Raw genomic sequence first — 16,938 nt, forward strand, 5'->3', positions numbered from 1 at the left:
AGAAGAAACTACACCGATAGCCAACAGTTTTCCTCTTATTCTGGTTCTATTATTATGCTTCCAGGAACTATTCAGTTGCCATAGATAATGGCAATATATTAAGATTTCCTCTGTATTTAAAATTCCAAGAGAAATTAATATATTTGTGTTTTAGTGAAAATTTTTTCTCTTTATTGTTTTACCCTATTTTTTTGAAAGAGTGATACCTCACCGAAGAGGTTAAATTGACAGGTTGAGAAACATTATTCCTATGAAAACTCAAAGAGGTACTTGACTTTGAACTTACTTTTAATAATGACATAGTTATGCCAAGTAAATTTTTATTTAAATTTTAGTTCTGACAATTGGCTGGTGTTTTTTTGGTGGTTGTTTTGTTTTTTTCTTTTGAGACGGAGTCTCACTATGACTTGCAGGCTGGAGTGCAATGGCGTGATCTCAGTTCACTGCAACCTCTGCCTCCCGGGTTCAAGCAATTCTCCTGCCCCAGTCTCCCGAGTAGCTGAGACTGCAGGCACATGCCACCATGCTCGGCTAACTTTTGTATTTTTAGTAGAGACAGGGTTTCATCATACTGGCCAGGCTGGTCTTAAACTCCTGACCTCAAGTGATCTGCCTACCTTGGCCTCCCAAAGTGCTGGGATTATAGGCATGAGCCACTGCGCCCAGCCCTGGTGTTGTTTACGTAATTCTTATGTGATAAGATTTCATGTAAGCATGAGGTAGAGCTATTACTAATGAAGCATGGTAAACGTCAGTGCTTTCTTCAAAATTTTCTAATCTTTTCTTTTAAAAAGGCAATGTTGAGACTTTGCTATTTTATAATGTCACTGGAATCAGTTTATCAAAGTGCATTTTTATTAAATTACTAATATATATAATGCCATTTACTTAATCTTCTCAGTGCTTTTGCAGGATGTTTACTTTTTTATTTTCCACAATAGTTCACTTGTCAAAACAACAGAAACAGAAAGTCACTAAACCTTGGTTGGGTCCATGAGTGGACGGAGATGAAAGCGCTGTTTCCCTCCACAGTTGATACCTGTGGAGTACATTTTAGCTCCTTTCAAACTGATTGCTAAAATGGAGCTTGTTCTTTTTTGTTTTTACATTTATTTGTAAAAAAGACCAACAAGACTGCTTAAAGTTTTAAAAAGAAAAGAAAATTGCTAAATTATTTATTGCCTCTAATTACTAATGTAGTTTTGGCGATCTTATGGTGACTCATTTCATCTGTAGATGGAATTAAATGTTACCAAACAAGGACATTTAATCTATACAACACTGGCAAAAGTAGTCATCAATTAAAAAAAAAATACTCCCGATTTTGTTTTTGCTGTTTATGGAGGATTGCCATACACATGAATGAAAAGCTAAATTTTTTACTAATCTTTGAAATGTTAATTTCTTTTGAGAAACAACTAGAACCTCAAGTTATGTTTTTGATGCTGGTTTTTGAGGAAATAAATATCTTTACTAGTATTGATAAGAACTTAATTACTTAATTTCATCTTTTATCTTTCTACATAAGTATTTTTCATATTAAATTATCACTGAGGATCATGTAAGGTTTTTTCTCATTGTATTCCAATTTCATGTGATCGTAAAATCTTAGAATTGAGAGAGATCTTATAGATTGTTTTAGAATCCAACCTTCTGCATTCCATCTTAGGAACTCTTTGCAGTTAGTCTGAAGTAAGTTTATGTTTGACTATTTTATAAGATGACCTCCTAATTTCCTATATATGGACAGAAAATACTTGTACTTTTACAGTTTAAATAAACAATTCATTATTCTTTGTTTCTGGCAAAAGGATTTCTCTTAGAGGAAGTAACCCTTCTTTTATTTTAATTTTTAATGGGCCAAAATCCATTAAGTTTTTTTCATGGATTTGAGTTTAGTTCATTCATACTGTTGCCCCAAGATTATAATTCTAAATATTGATTATTGTAGCCTTTAATATGTTAATATATAGCTGGTTTATTTATCAATACAGAATGATACACGAAGTGTTCAATTTAAACCCCCAAATGCAAAGACAAAGTACAGATTTGTCCTTTAAAACTTGAGTGAATTTAGGCAGTTACGCTGGCTGCTCTGTCAAGAAGAGTGTAAGATGGATTGTTTGTTTATGTTGATGCAGAACTGGCCATTTTTTAATTCTCACAAGCGGTAAGAGCTTCGGGTTTTCCCAGTGCTGCCTAAAGAGAATTCTGAGTGTAAGACTAACATATAGTTTTGTTTCACAGATAGGATGTTTTTGTTTGTTTGTTTGTTTTTACCCTTCTGGAATGCCTGGTATGGGTTTTGCCAATTACCATGGATCAGTAGATAATGTTGGCTTATATGTATTCCCAGAGATTGCCAGTCTCTGAACGGACATTTAAGGTCACTAGTCATGAGACTGCATCTGAAAATTTGAGTTTATCTTGACACCATTAGGCCTAAATCCTATGGTGAATCAGGCTTGATAGATTAGTTGCTTTATATGTTAAGATTTGGCTTAGATCTTTTAAGTAGTCTTTGAAAAACATGGTTTTCATATTATGGTACTTCTCTCTTTGGATCACCAAGCCATTCAAAGTTATTCATAAAACTGTGGAGGAGATTTTGTTTTTTAATTTTCTGGGACTCTGGGAATAATATCAGATGACTGTAACTATCCTGTCAAAAAATTATCCCACTTATTTTGTAGTTTCCAAACAAATACATGCTGTTAGAAAAGATTACACAGTCAAAATAAGAGATTTTCTTTTTTCAATTGTTTACCATCTGCTTTGTTTTTATTCTTTCAGATGTAATACACATTGGATGACGTTTAGCCTGATGTTAGTTTTGCCTTGATGTTGAGAATGTTGAGCCCTCATTCCACTGTTGTAATCTGTATGTCAGTTAAATACCTCACAATAGATAATCATGCTGTAACATTAAACAGCTCCCTGAAAATACTGACACAGATCTTAAGAGTTTAGGTTAGAACCATAAGAATTGGTTCATTCAGCTTTCAGAAAGCACTGGCAGGGGAGTCAAATGAAATTGTGAATCTCAGCCCACACATGAAAGAACGATTAAGATTATTGTCACTAAGAAGCCCAGAAATGGTTATCAGCCATTGAGAATTTAAGAAGTGTCCTTGCCTTCTTGTGCTGTATTCACAGATTCGGGAATATTTTTATGCTTTAGTCATTTAACTAGAGAACATATGCTTACTATAATTAAACAATCAAAATGCTTTGTTACCATTTTCTAAGACTAATTCATCCTTAAATCAGTGTCATTTACTCGTCATAAACTTCAACTTGCTTCATTGGCTGTACGAAGTATTTGAAATGGTGTTTTTATGGAATCACTTTTGATTCGTGTGTTTAAACTTTGACATCTGTATGTGAGAATTCCCTGTCCTACTCTTCTAATCATCCATAAGTCGACAGCAGTGTTGTTTCTTAGAAGTTTGGTTTATTGAATTGGAATATAAACACGAAGTAAAGAATGCTGCTTCTCCAATGGGAGGGTTGAACACATTCATTGCTGTAGTTCTCTTCCCTCTCTACAGTTCTTTCATATTCAGTTTATTTATTTTGATGTTTAGGGTTACAAAGTTATAAGTGCTGCCTTGTAGCTAGTTTTTGAAAACAATTCAAAATGTTTATTCTTTGACTGTTTTCTTGCAGGGAAAGTGAAGGGTGGGAAAGAGGGGCAAGAACACTAAGAAAACTAAGATAAAGACTGCTCAGCTGAAGTTTTATAAAAATCTGACTTGAGTGTTTTTCTCTTCATTTGCTGTGCTTGTGTAAACAGTGTGACACCATCGCCACAACAGGCTCGGGTCTGTCCTCCCCATATGTTACCTGAAGATGGAGCTAATCTTTCCTCTGCTCGTGGCATTTTGTCGCTTATCCAGTCTTCTACTCGTAGGGCATACCAGCAGATCTTGGATGTGCTGGATGAAAATCGCAGGTGATTGGCCATCCGTGACTCTTGACAGCTTTGTTGCATATTTTTTTGGCCTCTTGTTTAGTGGACTGTGGTGTCTTTCTTTTCTGTTTTTACCTTCTAGCCTCTTTCTAAGATGCAATGGTTTGAAACAGCTTGCTTTACTTTCTTTTAATTTGAAATTATTGTCCAAAATTCACATTTCACAAGATTACATTAGCTTTCCTTCTGTCAGGGAGAGTATACATAGAAAGTGTAGTGATTTTTTTCAAAGGCTTTTCTAGCCTATTCTAAGTACTTGATTCCACTTGGGGATATGCCAGGGGGCCCCGTCCCATTGGGTTGAGTGTTAGACTGAAGCTTACTAGTCCTCGTTAGTCAGTCTTTTGATGTAATCATTTATGCTACTAATATGATTGGATTGATAAAGCAAATCTGAGGAGGTGATGTCAGCGCAGCTGCCAGGACACTTTTTTCCTTTCCTCTCAGCTACGGATTTCTAGGCTTGTTTTGAAAATTCCAGGTGCTATCATCTTTTTGATAATACTGATATTTTTCAGTGTTGATAATTTATCTCACTTTTGAACATCTCCAAGTAAAATCATCAGTAGTATACTTAGACTTATTCATACAAATAATTTTTTTGCGGTTATCTCAAGTACTTTTTGTCCTCGCTTTATTACTACGTAATGTTTTAAAGGAAATTCGGGGAGCTTTTTTGGCATAGTGTGGGAAAAATAGAGTCAATTTCATTTCAACTCTGAACATTTATCTAGTGGCTTCTGGTAGTCAGGGTTTGAATTTTCATGATTATTTAATTGTTACTTTTTGCATTTTGAAGAATTTCACAATAAATTAAGCTAGCCCTTCTAATAAATCCTGTTTCTTACCTTAGGAATGAATATGACTTCTGACTTGCACTGGACAAACTTTTTCTTGTTGAGTGCTTGTAGTCCTTAACACAGGCCCTGGGTATGTCACCATACTTCACAAGCACCTGTCCATGCTACTTATCATTGTTGAATCCAGGGCCTTTCTGAGCCTTCCCAGAGTTGACCTAGTGCTATGCATTTGGGCCCAAGGACTGAAAGCTGCACTAAGAAGAGCTTAAAAAGAAAGCTCATGGCATGAGGGTGTGGGGAGGGGAATTACATATACATGTATATGTATAGATGTGTTTTGTTTGTTTTTCGCCAAGGGTTTAGACTCCCTTTTATGCTTTTTGAAGCTTCAAAGACATTCTTGGACTATTGGGAAGCTGTAAGAAGCAGCAAGGTTCAGAACAAAAAGCATGGATTCAGGGAGTCAGTCAGAATTAACCCGGATCCACCCCACTGCATAGCTGCATGATGGCCTTGAACAAATTGCTTAGCTTCTTTTGGCCTCACTTTTCTCTTCTGTTGAAAAATAGAGAGGAAGGATAATAATATCTAGCTTTCTGAATTCTTGTGAGGATCTTCTCCCCTCCCCCACCTTTAATTATAATATAGGGATAATGGCCTCCAATTCTTTATTTAGTATGGTAGGAGATCTTTCAAACGATATTGCATATAAAGTAGCTGGCAGTTAAGAACTAATATTTACAAGGGCCTGTGTTTTCTCTTCCCTCCTTAAAACAGATTTATTGTCCATCAGCTAACTTGTTTAACTTTTTAATTACAGTAAGTCTTTAGTGGAGACCAGATTATTAGGTGTGAGTATATCATATCAAATGCTATTACATTTAAAATATCTGAATGAGAGATATTTCCAAATCTTGTATAAAAAGTAATAATAGCTAGATGGCAAAGTCACAGTACATTAAAATTATATGTCCCAAAAAGTAAAAAAAGAAAAAAAAATTATTTGTCCCAACTCCCCCCTACCAGCATATACACAGTTCATTGCAATAATGTGGAACTTACAAAAATATGGATTTTTTCCTCCATAATGAAAAAAATTGTGCCTCACACAGTTCATTGCAATAATGTGGAACTTATAAAAATACGGATTTTTTCCTCCATAATGGAAAAAAATTGTGCCTCAGAGTCAAATGTATAAAATCAAAAATCGCATTAGTATAAACTTTGTATTTTTTTAATAATGAAAAATATTTTTGGACTTTAAGTGAAATTTTATTTCACTTTTTTACATTGTGATGAATTGATAACTCTAAAATCCCTTTTCTGGGAAGGAATTCTCTTTTCTCATTCATTTCAGTAAGTTTTTAAAAGTTCATGAAGGAGTTATATTAATAATGCTTTGCTCCTAGATCTGTAGCATTAGTTGTTACCTTGGAGCCTGGAGGGTTAGATTCTCATCAGTATTATTGACGCTTTCAGTATTGAAAGGATTTTTTAAAGTTGTATTCACTTAGGATCTCAGTGTTGAGCAAGATTTTATCAGAATTTTAAGTGCCAAATCAGTTTTTATTTCCTTTGTGAGAAGTATCTGGCATGACTTTTCAGATATAAGTAATAGGAATGTGAAATTTGGATAATGTTCTGCTTGCATGATTATAAAATAATACTGCTTATAAAATTTTAAGTGCTTCTATGTTCCTTGCTCTGTAGATGATTTTTTCTTTTCTATTTTATTACTCTTGGCTATTATGCTAATGCAATACCTTATCTTTGGTCATATGCCATCACATTAGGTGTAGTTAATTTAAACTATAACTATTTGGCAGAAAAAGAAAAAAGCTTTCTGCTTGCTTTATCACTATGAAATAATGCAGATTCACAATTCCTTGACATAAGAACTGTGTTCAGTTTACATTTGAAAGGATGCTGTCAAAAGTTTTGTGTACCATATATTTTTTTCTTACAAGAGTGTAGATGATCTAAACCAAGCTCAACGTGAAAACCAAGTTAAATCCTAGGTACATGTTAGAAAAGTTTATTTACACAGGTGAGTGTTACACATTTGGAAAACTGATATACTGAAAATTTACCAAAGCACCAGGTATGTCATTTGCTCAGGTGCAGCAGAAATTAAAATACTATTATGATTTGGTCCTTAACTGGTTAGAAAATGCCCGTCTCTCCCTATGTCTGTTAGAGCTATGTACCTCATTTTACAATGTAAAATATTAGCATCTTAAAAAAGAAACTTAGTTCCTGTGTAAGAACATTATTTAAATATTGATAGATGAGTCATGCTTAGCTCTTATTTTTAGGAGGGGCTTGATTATTTTTATACAGTTTTTCCTTAACAGATTGTACCAGCTTTGAGTGAATAGAATAAGAAACCAATGTATGAATAATTTATATTTTTGGCAAGTATCCGTATAAATATACAACTTGGAAGACCTAGAAATCCAGAGTTGCAGTGGATACAATGTTTGTTATTTATAATTTTTCTCTTTAAAATAATGTATAATTCCTGATCCCCAATTAAACTGTTTATTTTCTGTAGCAGATTACATTTTTATAGCAAAGAAACACTTGTTCTATTACGTCAAAGCATATTTACTCAAAAAACGTCAGTACACAAGTTAATGGTGGAGCTTAGTGGTAGCCTTGGATTTCTTTCCCTTTTGCCACTCTACAAAACATACTGTTGAGAAGATTTTATGTATTAAATCATACTTATGGTAGAAAGTGGTACTTGAATGAAGTTTCTAACTTTGCCACATACCTGTCTAATTTACTTTTATATTATATGTATCAATTGCCAGTGTGAGAAGACAAAATGAAATACGTTGTGAAAGGTAACTGTATTATTTTCTGGCTCTGCGTTATAAAAGGGAAATCTCTGTGGTGGAATATGTTGAATATGACAGACCCATTTGAACATACTGTGTGCATTTTAAAAAGCTTTAGGAAGCACACAGTGATAGCTTCATCTAGTTAACCATTTTCATGTTAGTGTAATTTAAGCTTGTAGTTAAATAACAGGTTTCCTAATGCCACAGAGTAAATATGTTAGTAGGATGAGATGAGTTAAAGACCTGTCTCAAACATATGTGATTGCTCCATGTTTTTTAGCCAGTAAAATAAAAGTCAAACGTGTTTCCCCAAAAAGTCTCTGAATCCTTTATCATCTAGGCTCCAGAAATTTCTTTAAGCACTGGTAGCACCTTTAAGACATGTAGAAGTTAAACATTAGAGTTTTCTTACATGAATTATCAGAAAATGATGATTTGTGTTGTAGTCAAAAATCCCCAGCTGTGCCAACTTACAGAAAAAATTAGTGCATTTGGTATTAAACATTTACCATTATGTAATTATTGTCTTGATACTTAAATTCAGGTAAAACCCGATCAGTTACTTAGAGAATGAGATATCCAAAATAGGATTTAATAATTCTTCGAATCTTTATATGGATCCAATACTCCAGTCTCCTTTCTCTGCTTAGTAAATATTGCTGATTGTTTTAGGGGGAATTGACCAGTGAACACGTAGAAGCTTTTGTGTTCTGATTTTAAAAGATAAAACTTGTTGGAAAGGTTACTGCTTATCAAAGTAGAAAGCTAACTGTCCTCTAGCGCCAAAGTATATACTGAGAATGAGTGGAAATCCCCACCAAGTTTCCCAGTGCACTTTAGTCTTCATTTCCAGCAGCCCTGTATGTCACTCCTGGTTGTCTCAAGATCAGACTCAAATTGTGGATTGCACTTCCTGTAATGTGCTCTAGCACGTCTCCTAATCTCAGCTGCCGAGTGGAGGCTTGCATTTTCACTCTGGAGAGCTGAGAGTTTGAATGAGACACAGCTGCAATGAGACATCAGGCACTACTCAAAATTAATGAGGTGGGAGGGAAGAAGTGTGGGAAATGGAGTTTCTTGAAATTTATGAATACAGTTTTTGAGACAGCTGTTACCAGATGAGCAACTATGGTCATACCGGTGCAGCTAACCAGGTCCTGATACGCTTTTAAAGGTGCTAGTGATTTTTTTTTTCCAGCTAGAAGAAAGGAATTACACTTTTTAAGCAGAGTTGTCCTCTGTCTTAAATTTCATAAAGTAAAGCACCAAGAAAATATTTTATATGTTGGTGCTGTTTTGTCGTGTAAATATAGATTCCCTTTGTTTCTTTGATCAATAGTAATGTTGAGCTTATGAAAATGGTAAAATGGAGGACACATGAGACAAGGATTTTTTAAAGTAGTTGAGAGATATTATATTGTATTGAAATATACAATATAATCCTATTTGACATTTATTTGTCTTGTTTTTGCTTTTATTTTATTACTTCTCTGTTTCCTGATTCTGTCTTGTGCCTTCTCCTGCAAAAACCTGCCTTAGACCTGTGTTGCGTGGTGGGTCTGCTGCCGCCACTTCTAATCCTCATCATGACAACGTCAGGTAAATTTTTAGACTTCGTAATTACCAGGGTAAATGGTCGGCGGAATTTGTGTGTTGCAGGGCGTGATGCATGTCATAGCCATGCCTGTGTTTGTAGGTGAACTTCTTTCTACAGCTTTCCTCGATGAGTACATCTTGCTTCTCTCTAAGAACAATGAATAATCAGTCATGACATTTGGCCAATTAGTATGAGGGAAAATGTTTAATAATTATGGTATGATGTGAACAGCTATTTTATTTTAGTGCAGTGTTAATAGTTTATAGGTGGTTTATAATAATTTACATGCTAAAACAGAAAAAAGTCTTAAATCTTATTTTATGTACATCATTTTAATAGTTACCTGAATTGTGCCCAGCATTTCCTTTTAAGTTGTTAATTATCTGGAATGTCGCTTTTAGTGTGTGAACAAACCTGTCTTTGTTTGTAAGGCATCATCTTAAGTTGGGAGAAATCAGCATTAACAACTCCACGGTTTGGGAAGGCACATATTTAGAAAGGAAATTTAGTTTTAAGCATTTTTATCATCTGTTGATTTAAGGCCTTCTCTCTTGTTTTTGCCCTTTTTACACTTGAGACACGCGTAGGTTGAGTGTTCCTTTCTTCCTGATACACACAGGGGCTGGCAGAATGGCACATACAGATACATGCAGTTCTTAAGTGCCAAAATCCCCATTTAGTTTTCCCATAGTCTAGAAAAACAAAATCAAAAACTCGTTGGTATTCACAGATGCTATTACCGTATAATTTTTTCAGTCAGTTTTATTTAAGCAGAAATGTATTATCTGTAGCAGTAGATTTAAAACTGGCAGCATCATTTCTGTGCTTAGAAGAAGTTGGTACATTCATTGAAGCAAGAGAAAAGGGAAACATTAGCTGCTCATTAAAACTGAATTCATGTTGGAGGAATTGAAAAGCGCGCCTGTGATAATCCCTTACCACTCTGCTGACTTGTTTCTTTTTGCAATCTTAGTTCAGTTCATTGTCATTTTCCCTTATATTTTTCTCTAAATTTGTGATCTTTTATCTTTCTGTCAGAGTATTTTCAGCTACTGGTCTAACTTAGCATTAGAGTTTTTTAGTTCTAATAAATACAGGTTTTTGTTTAAAACACAATGTAAAGTAACATATTTTTGTTTTAAATTGAATTATATAGGTAAAATCTTTTGTCATATCCTTATATTTCTTTGCAAATCGAGATTTCCTTTTCAGATACCTAAACCTTAGTTAATTCAGGATATAAATTGTGAGTAATCACTTTCATAGAGCACTTCATTCTCTATGTTCAGTTCAGATCCCTTTAACAATTGCTTCTGTTTGATTTTTTTCCTAATTATTCATCTGTTGTGTGGCCTCAGAGAAAGAGAAGAGTTTTATTTTGAGGATGAAGTGACGGAAAAGGGAATCTTCAACCTTTATTTTTTCCAGTAATCATTTGTAAACCCATAGTTCCAGCATCTACTAACTTAGAAGTTTACTTCTCTAACTGGTATAATTACCCTAAGTGCTCCAGGTTGTTTACTGTGTTCTCATGAAATAAGGGGACAGTTAATGAGAAAGCAGGATAATTTAGCCATAGAAGGAATATTTGGAGATGGTTGTAGATTATCTAGAGTCAGTACACACCATCTATTGTTTAAGGTTTTTTGCATACTTTATAAAGTATTTTTATTACTTTTAACAATATTTAAAACAAAAGGATTTTCTGAGTAGACTTGTCTTTAACATGTCTGGATGAAAAGTATAATTCTGCTTCATATCCTTTTGTGTGGGTATGTGCTTTTTGTAGTGGGGACTTGCCGGGATAGATATTAGAATAGATGATCCATGTGCTGATCCTGTGGACTACACAGGAGTAACTTTTAATTTAGTTTATTTATATTCTGCTCATTTAGAAAATGTACTATGCCATTTTACTAAAATAACCATTTAGGATATAAAATACATGTGAGGTGAATTGTGTGGTTATATAAGTTGTATCTCAATGAAGCTGTTAATTAAACTAAATTTTAAAATGTGGAAATCCAGGCAAAGAAGAGGAATGGCATTTGTCTTTGTTTTTCAGAAGTTTAGTGTCATTCACCTAAAAATTAGTGCCCCTTTAGGAGTAACTACCTTGGAACAAAAGTACTTTTTTAATATGCTTTCTCTGGATTTTGTCTTAGTGATTTTTCAGTATTATTTTATACACAGCATTTTATTCATTATTGGGTCAATTCTGGAGCTAAATGTAGTGGCAAGATGTATTCAGGAGATTTTATAATTGTTTCTGCGGGAGAACACAGTAGAGCATAAGTAATTGGAAATAAGAAGTAAAGAATAGGCCGGGCGTGGTTGCTCAGGCCTGTAATCTCTAGCACTTTGGGAGGCTGAGGCGGGTGGATCACCTGAGGTCAGGAGTTTGAGACCAGCCTGGCCAAAATGGTGAAACCCCGTCTCTACTAAAAGTACAAAAATTAGCCAGGCCTGGTGGCGGGTGCCTGTAATCCCAGCTACTTGGGAGGCTGAGGCAGGAGAATCACTTGAACCCCGGAGGCGGAGGTTGCAACGAGCCGAGATTGCGCCATTGCACTCCAGCCTGGGCAACAAAAGTGAAACTCTGTCTCAAAAAAAAAAAAAGACAAGAAGTAAAAAATAAAAATGGCAAGACAAGAGGCAATGAGAAGAGGTGATGAGTCTTTCTTTTTTTAGTTAGAGTTAGTCTACTTTGTGTTCCCTGCTAGTAAGTCTGTGCCTGTGGGCTTACATAAGTTTGTGTAAGAATTATATTTCGTTCTATCCTAAGTGGCAGTTCTCAAACCTTTTCAGCCAGGGACCCTTTTTAGCATCGCCAATCCTTCTGGCTTGAGAATTTTCTATTTGTTTCTTTAGTCAGGATTTTTTTCTCATTCTCCAGTTTTTAGTGCCCTTTTTCAATATTGTAGACAGTTGTCATTTTAAGCTTTTTTCTTTGCTTTATTAGTACAAATTCAGGTGGTAAAATATTTTAGTAATTCATATTATTAGGTACCAGTTTTCTGAATACTACTTTGGGCATTACACAAAGCATGACGTGGCGTGCCAGTTACTCTGAGTTCTACTTTACTATTCATTTGTATTTCTATCTCTTATCTGCAGGTATGGCATTTCAAATATAGATACAACCACTGAAGGAACGTCAGATGACCTGACTGTTGTAGATGCAGCTTCACTAAGACGACAGGTATTTAGTGTACCAAATAAGATATATTTCTCAGTTATATTCATACAATATTTTAAAGTGATAGTTCTCAACATTTTATCATTTTCTCTCCTGTGGGACCCATGAATTGAACTATTTTATCTATCAAACTAGTAAGCCATAATTATTTTCTCATTTTGATTAAAAATATATTAAACTACCATTTACATGTTTTGATGACCATAAAATGGTATTACCAAGATAGATTCCTGTAATTCTGACTGATAACAAAGAATCTTTAGCAAACCAGTACAGTCCTCAGTTGCTTGTTTGGCTTTTTGAAATGTGGAACAATCACTTTGGAACCTTTGTTACTGTGTTTAATAACTCCATTTTGGAAACTGCTCCTTGCAGCTTGCACAGCATCCCTGCATACGTATTTCTTGTATTCTGTAATAAATCCTTTCTTAGAACTGCAGTTGCACATGCGTATTTTTTAATATGTACTCCCACAGCCTTGAGTATCACACAGACATACACACATGTGAAGAAGGCTTAGTTGGTTTTCTCATTGTGTGTATGCCAAATAGATATAGAGGGAAATTGGATTAAATAAGATATTTTTAGGTGAAGATCAGTAGGAGAACACAAGCTTAAGCAGGCGGTTGTTCAGCCCTGGGCTTTTCACAGTAAGGGCTAACAGGAAGGGTGGTACTGTCAGTCAGCAGCATTTCCAGCAGCTGGGGAATTAGCCTTCAGGCCTGAAGGGTTTGGGTGCCATATTCCAAAGCCCCCTACAGTAGGTTATTGGATTGTCTCAGTAACTCAGAGGTGGACAGAGAAGGCAGTTGCGCCAGGTTCAAGATGAACAACTGAGGTTGAGTGACAAGAAGTTCATAGGAGAGGCATAGAAAGGGGAAGGAGTCCCGTATTCTTTCTGCTGTGGTAAGCCTGCCAAAATGCATACTGAGTCTTTTCTGCCAGAATAACAGTAGGTAACAGCTTCCTCACCTCACTGTGTAATCAGGTTAGGAAGGAAATACACCCTTCCTAACTCAGAAATCTGAAGAAGGGAAAAGGAAAGGATGTTTAATTGAATTTAAGCTGTCATGAATGACATGTTTTTCTATGTGTAGTTGTGTTTATTTTGCTCCAAATGAAACTTTCCATGTTTGTAATAATACTTTTGTTGACAAATTATTATACTACTTACTTTATAAGAATCTGATTGCTCTATTCATTAAAGCCTCTATATTATATTTTTTGTGTGTTTGTTTTTCACTTAGATAATCAAACTAAATAGACGTCTACAACTTCTGGAAGAGGAGAACAAAGAACGTGCTAAAAGAGAAATGGTCATGTATTCAATTACTGTAGCTTTCTGGCTGCTTAATAGCTGGCTCTGGTTTCGCCGCTAGAGGTAACATCAGCCCTCAAAAATATTGTCTCAACAGCTGGAAATATAAAAGATTTGCAAACTTCTTTGTTTCTGTCTCTGCATTGTATGCCATTTTATAGTCCACACCCTGAAAATGTATTTCTTCTAGAAAGTCTGGAGGAAGGGACCTATATTTGTAGAAGTAAAGGTATATTCTGTCACTCAGCTGTATTCACGTTTGAGCAGTTCTGCAGTAACACCTGCTTAAAATTCTCCCTTTGCATGTTTTGTAAATAGGCTCCAGTTTTGTTTTTTAAAAGGAATTTATTTTTTGCCTCATCAGTCCACCCAACTGATTCTGAATGGGAGAGAGTCTGTAGAGAATTGATTCAGAAAAGTGTCTGTGAAAGAAAAACAATTATTTTGTCCTGTTTCTCAAACAGTGTTAAGCAGTTTTGTTAATAGACATTTTTGCATCAACATTAACACTTTCAAAGTCATGGTCCGGTGCCAGATTTAAGAAACTCGAACCACCTAATATTTCATAACCTTCTTCATTAGGTACTTGTACAGATTAATTTCTAACATTCCAGCAGTTTCATATGTGTGCAATATGTGCATTCTTTCATTTTAGTTTTGCACTTGGTTTTCTATAAAGTACGTTTTTACTCAGTTCATGTGTGAACAATTTAAAAAACTACAGAATAAGGTACAAATGTAGTGTATTTAATAAACTGTCAACCAAAGCAGTATTTGTCTGTTGAAGGATTTTATTTCATCATTTGTGCAATCAGCTACATTTTGTATCATATTACCTTATATGAGTCTTCCCGTCTCAGGAGCAAGTAATACAATTAATGACATGGTAGGTAGCAAGAACCTGCTGTGCTTCCTTTCAGACCTTCATCCTGGTAGTGGTGGCTGTTGGTTGCATTGTAGGTGGTTTTCTAATTTATAATATCTATGAAGTGGTTCGGGTTTAAATACCTTGAGTTGTGTATACTTTTTTTTTTTGAGATGGAGTCTCGCTCTGTTGCTGATGCTGGAGTCCCGTGGCATGATCTCAGCTCACTGCAACCTCCACCTCCCAGGTTCAAGTGATCCTTCTGCCTCAGCCTCCAGAGTAGCTGGGATTACAGGCACTGGCCACCACACCCAACTCATTTTTGTATTTTTAGTAGATACAGGGTTTCACCATGTTGGCCAGGCTGGTCTCGAACTCCTGACCTCAGGTGATCCACCTGCCTCAGCCTCCCAAAGTGCTGGGATTACAGCCACTGCACCCAGCCAGAGTTGTATATACTTTTTTCATGGCAGTATTTGTTTGCTAATTATATATACTGGTGAATTTAAATCTTAAGGCTGTGTGTGGTGGCTCACGCCCGTAATCCTAACACTTTGGGAGGCCTAGGTGGGTGGATCACTTGAAGTCAGGAGTTCAAGACCAGCCTGGCCAATACAGTGAAACCCCATCTCTACCAAAAATACAAAAATTAGCCAGGTGTGGTGGCAGGCATGGTGGCAATAGCTGTAATCCCAGCTACTCGGGAGGCTGAGGCAGGAGAATCACTTGAACCCAAAATGCAGAGGTTGCAGTAAGCTGAGATCATGCCACTGCACTCCAGCCTCAGTGACAGAGCCAAACTCCGTCTCAAAAAAAAACTAAAAATTTAAATCTCAAAAGAATTAAACCAAGTGAAGCCAAGTGCTAGACAGTTTTAGCTCTCAAAACTTACATTTCCCCATTTTTGGTTCAGAAATGGGTAGAATTCAGTTAGGTGCAACATTCTCCACACATCTTTGGTCTTCCAAGGCAGGGAGTTTGGGGAAAGGCAGTTGAGGAAATTCCTTGGATAGAGTTAGATTTAACATTTCTGTTCTCACTTCTTATCCCTCTAAAATAATATCAAGACAAAGATTCTTCTGTGTACTTAGAAGTTTTCTGACTTTTGGTAATGATGCAACTATATTAATTCTAGATTTATGTATACCAGAAGGTAATTTCTGTGGTTATCCTCCAAACTGAAATCACAAAAATGATGAAAAATGATGGATAAGGTTAGTATCTTTTGATAAACGGGCATGAAAAGGATTCCACAAAGGTCAAAAAATGAAATAAAAGCAGGAATACTGAGAAGTGCAGAAGCCGTTTTTTTCCCTCATGATTCTTACCAAAGAATGGACACTTGGAGCTTTCTTCCTTAATGATTGTGCAAGGGGTAGAAGATCGAATTCCCTACCTCAGGCAGGCAACAACTGTAACAGGAGACTCGTGAATGAAGCTAGGACCCCAACAGACGGTGAATGAAAACTCTGTTTACCATGCAAAAGGGGACAACCAAGAAACCTGCCTTACCTGACCTTGTCACATATCTAGAAGTAGAAAAGCTTGAATCTCTCTAACTTCAAAGTTAGGATCTCTATTAAACACCTGTGTACTTCCACTAAAAATTGTTAATTACTGTTGAAATATATTTTGGAGTTGAGAGGAACAAATTCATTCCTGGTTAGTATAACCAGATATTTGAGCTGAGCCTTTCAACAAGCAGAGAAAGAAGAAGAAAATATTCCAGGTGCAGGTGATAGAGGGAGAAATGGATACAGTCAGGAGCCAAAGTCGTATCATACAACTAAGTATAGCAAATACGTTATTGTTGCACTACTGAAAGTGCCCCCCTCTCCCCACTTCTAGTAATTGTGGTTGAAGTATGTGCAGGTTGTTTACACTTTGAGGGGATAGCATCATAGAAGTAGTATATTTTCAAGAGAGCTTTCCTTTTTCCTTCCTTTCCTGCATGAATGTGTGTTTCCAGCTCCTTAACTATACTGATTGCCCAGCCCTTATCCAAAATTCTTTGGACCAGAAGTGTTTTGAATTTCAGAGTTTTTCAGATTTTCAAGTATTTACATATACATAATGAGATGTCTTGAGGATGGGACCCAAGCCTAAACATGAAATTCATTTATATTTCATACATACCCTATACACATAACCTAAAGATAATTTTATACAATATTTCAAATTTTGTGTATGAAACAAAGTTTGTGTATGCTGAACCATCAGAAAGCAAAAAGCAAAGATGTCACAGTGGTATCTCAGCCGTGCATGTGGACAGTCGGGTTTTTTGCCATCACCATCATTCCTGACTCTGAGTATATATGCTGCCAATAAACAGTCATTTTT

At 35.7% G+C, this 16,938-nt stretch overlaps 1 protein-coding gene across 28 annotated transcripts in view; it reads left to right on the top strand.

Annotated features, from left to right (window-relative positions):
* The window catches only part of MFF (mitochondrial fission factor), a 32,866-nt gene extending 18,363 nt beyond the window's left edge, over nt 1–14,503 (top strand). For 6 of the 28 annotated variants that reach the window (XM_024242975.3, XM_054548690.2, XM_024242977.3 and 3 more), the window contains 5 exons: nt 3,797–3,955; nt 7,590–7,622; nt 9,159–9,218; nt 12,334–12,418; nt 13,663–14,503. In XM_024242975.3, coding sequence (XP_024098743.1) covers nt 3,797–3,955; nt 7,590–7,622; nt 9,159–9,218; nt 12,334–12,418; nt 13,663–13,794 — 469 coding nt within the window. In that variant the 3' untranslated portion in view covers nt 13,795–14,503. 28 annotated transcript variants of the gene reach the window in all.
* The last annotated feature ends 2,435 nt before the right edge of the window (nt 14,504–16,938 follow it).

This window comes from Pongo abelii, chromosome 11 (genome assembly GCF_028885655.2).
Source record: "Pongo abelii isolate AG06213 chromosome 11, NHGRI_mPonAbe1-v2.0_pri, whole genome shotgun sequence".
NCBI lineage: Eukaryota > Metazoa > Chordata > Mammalia > Primates > Hominidae > Pongo > Pongo abelii.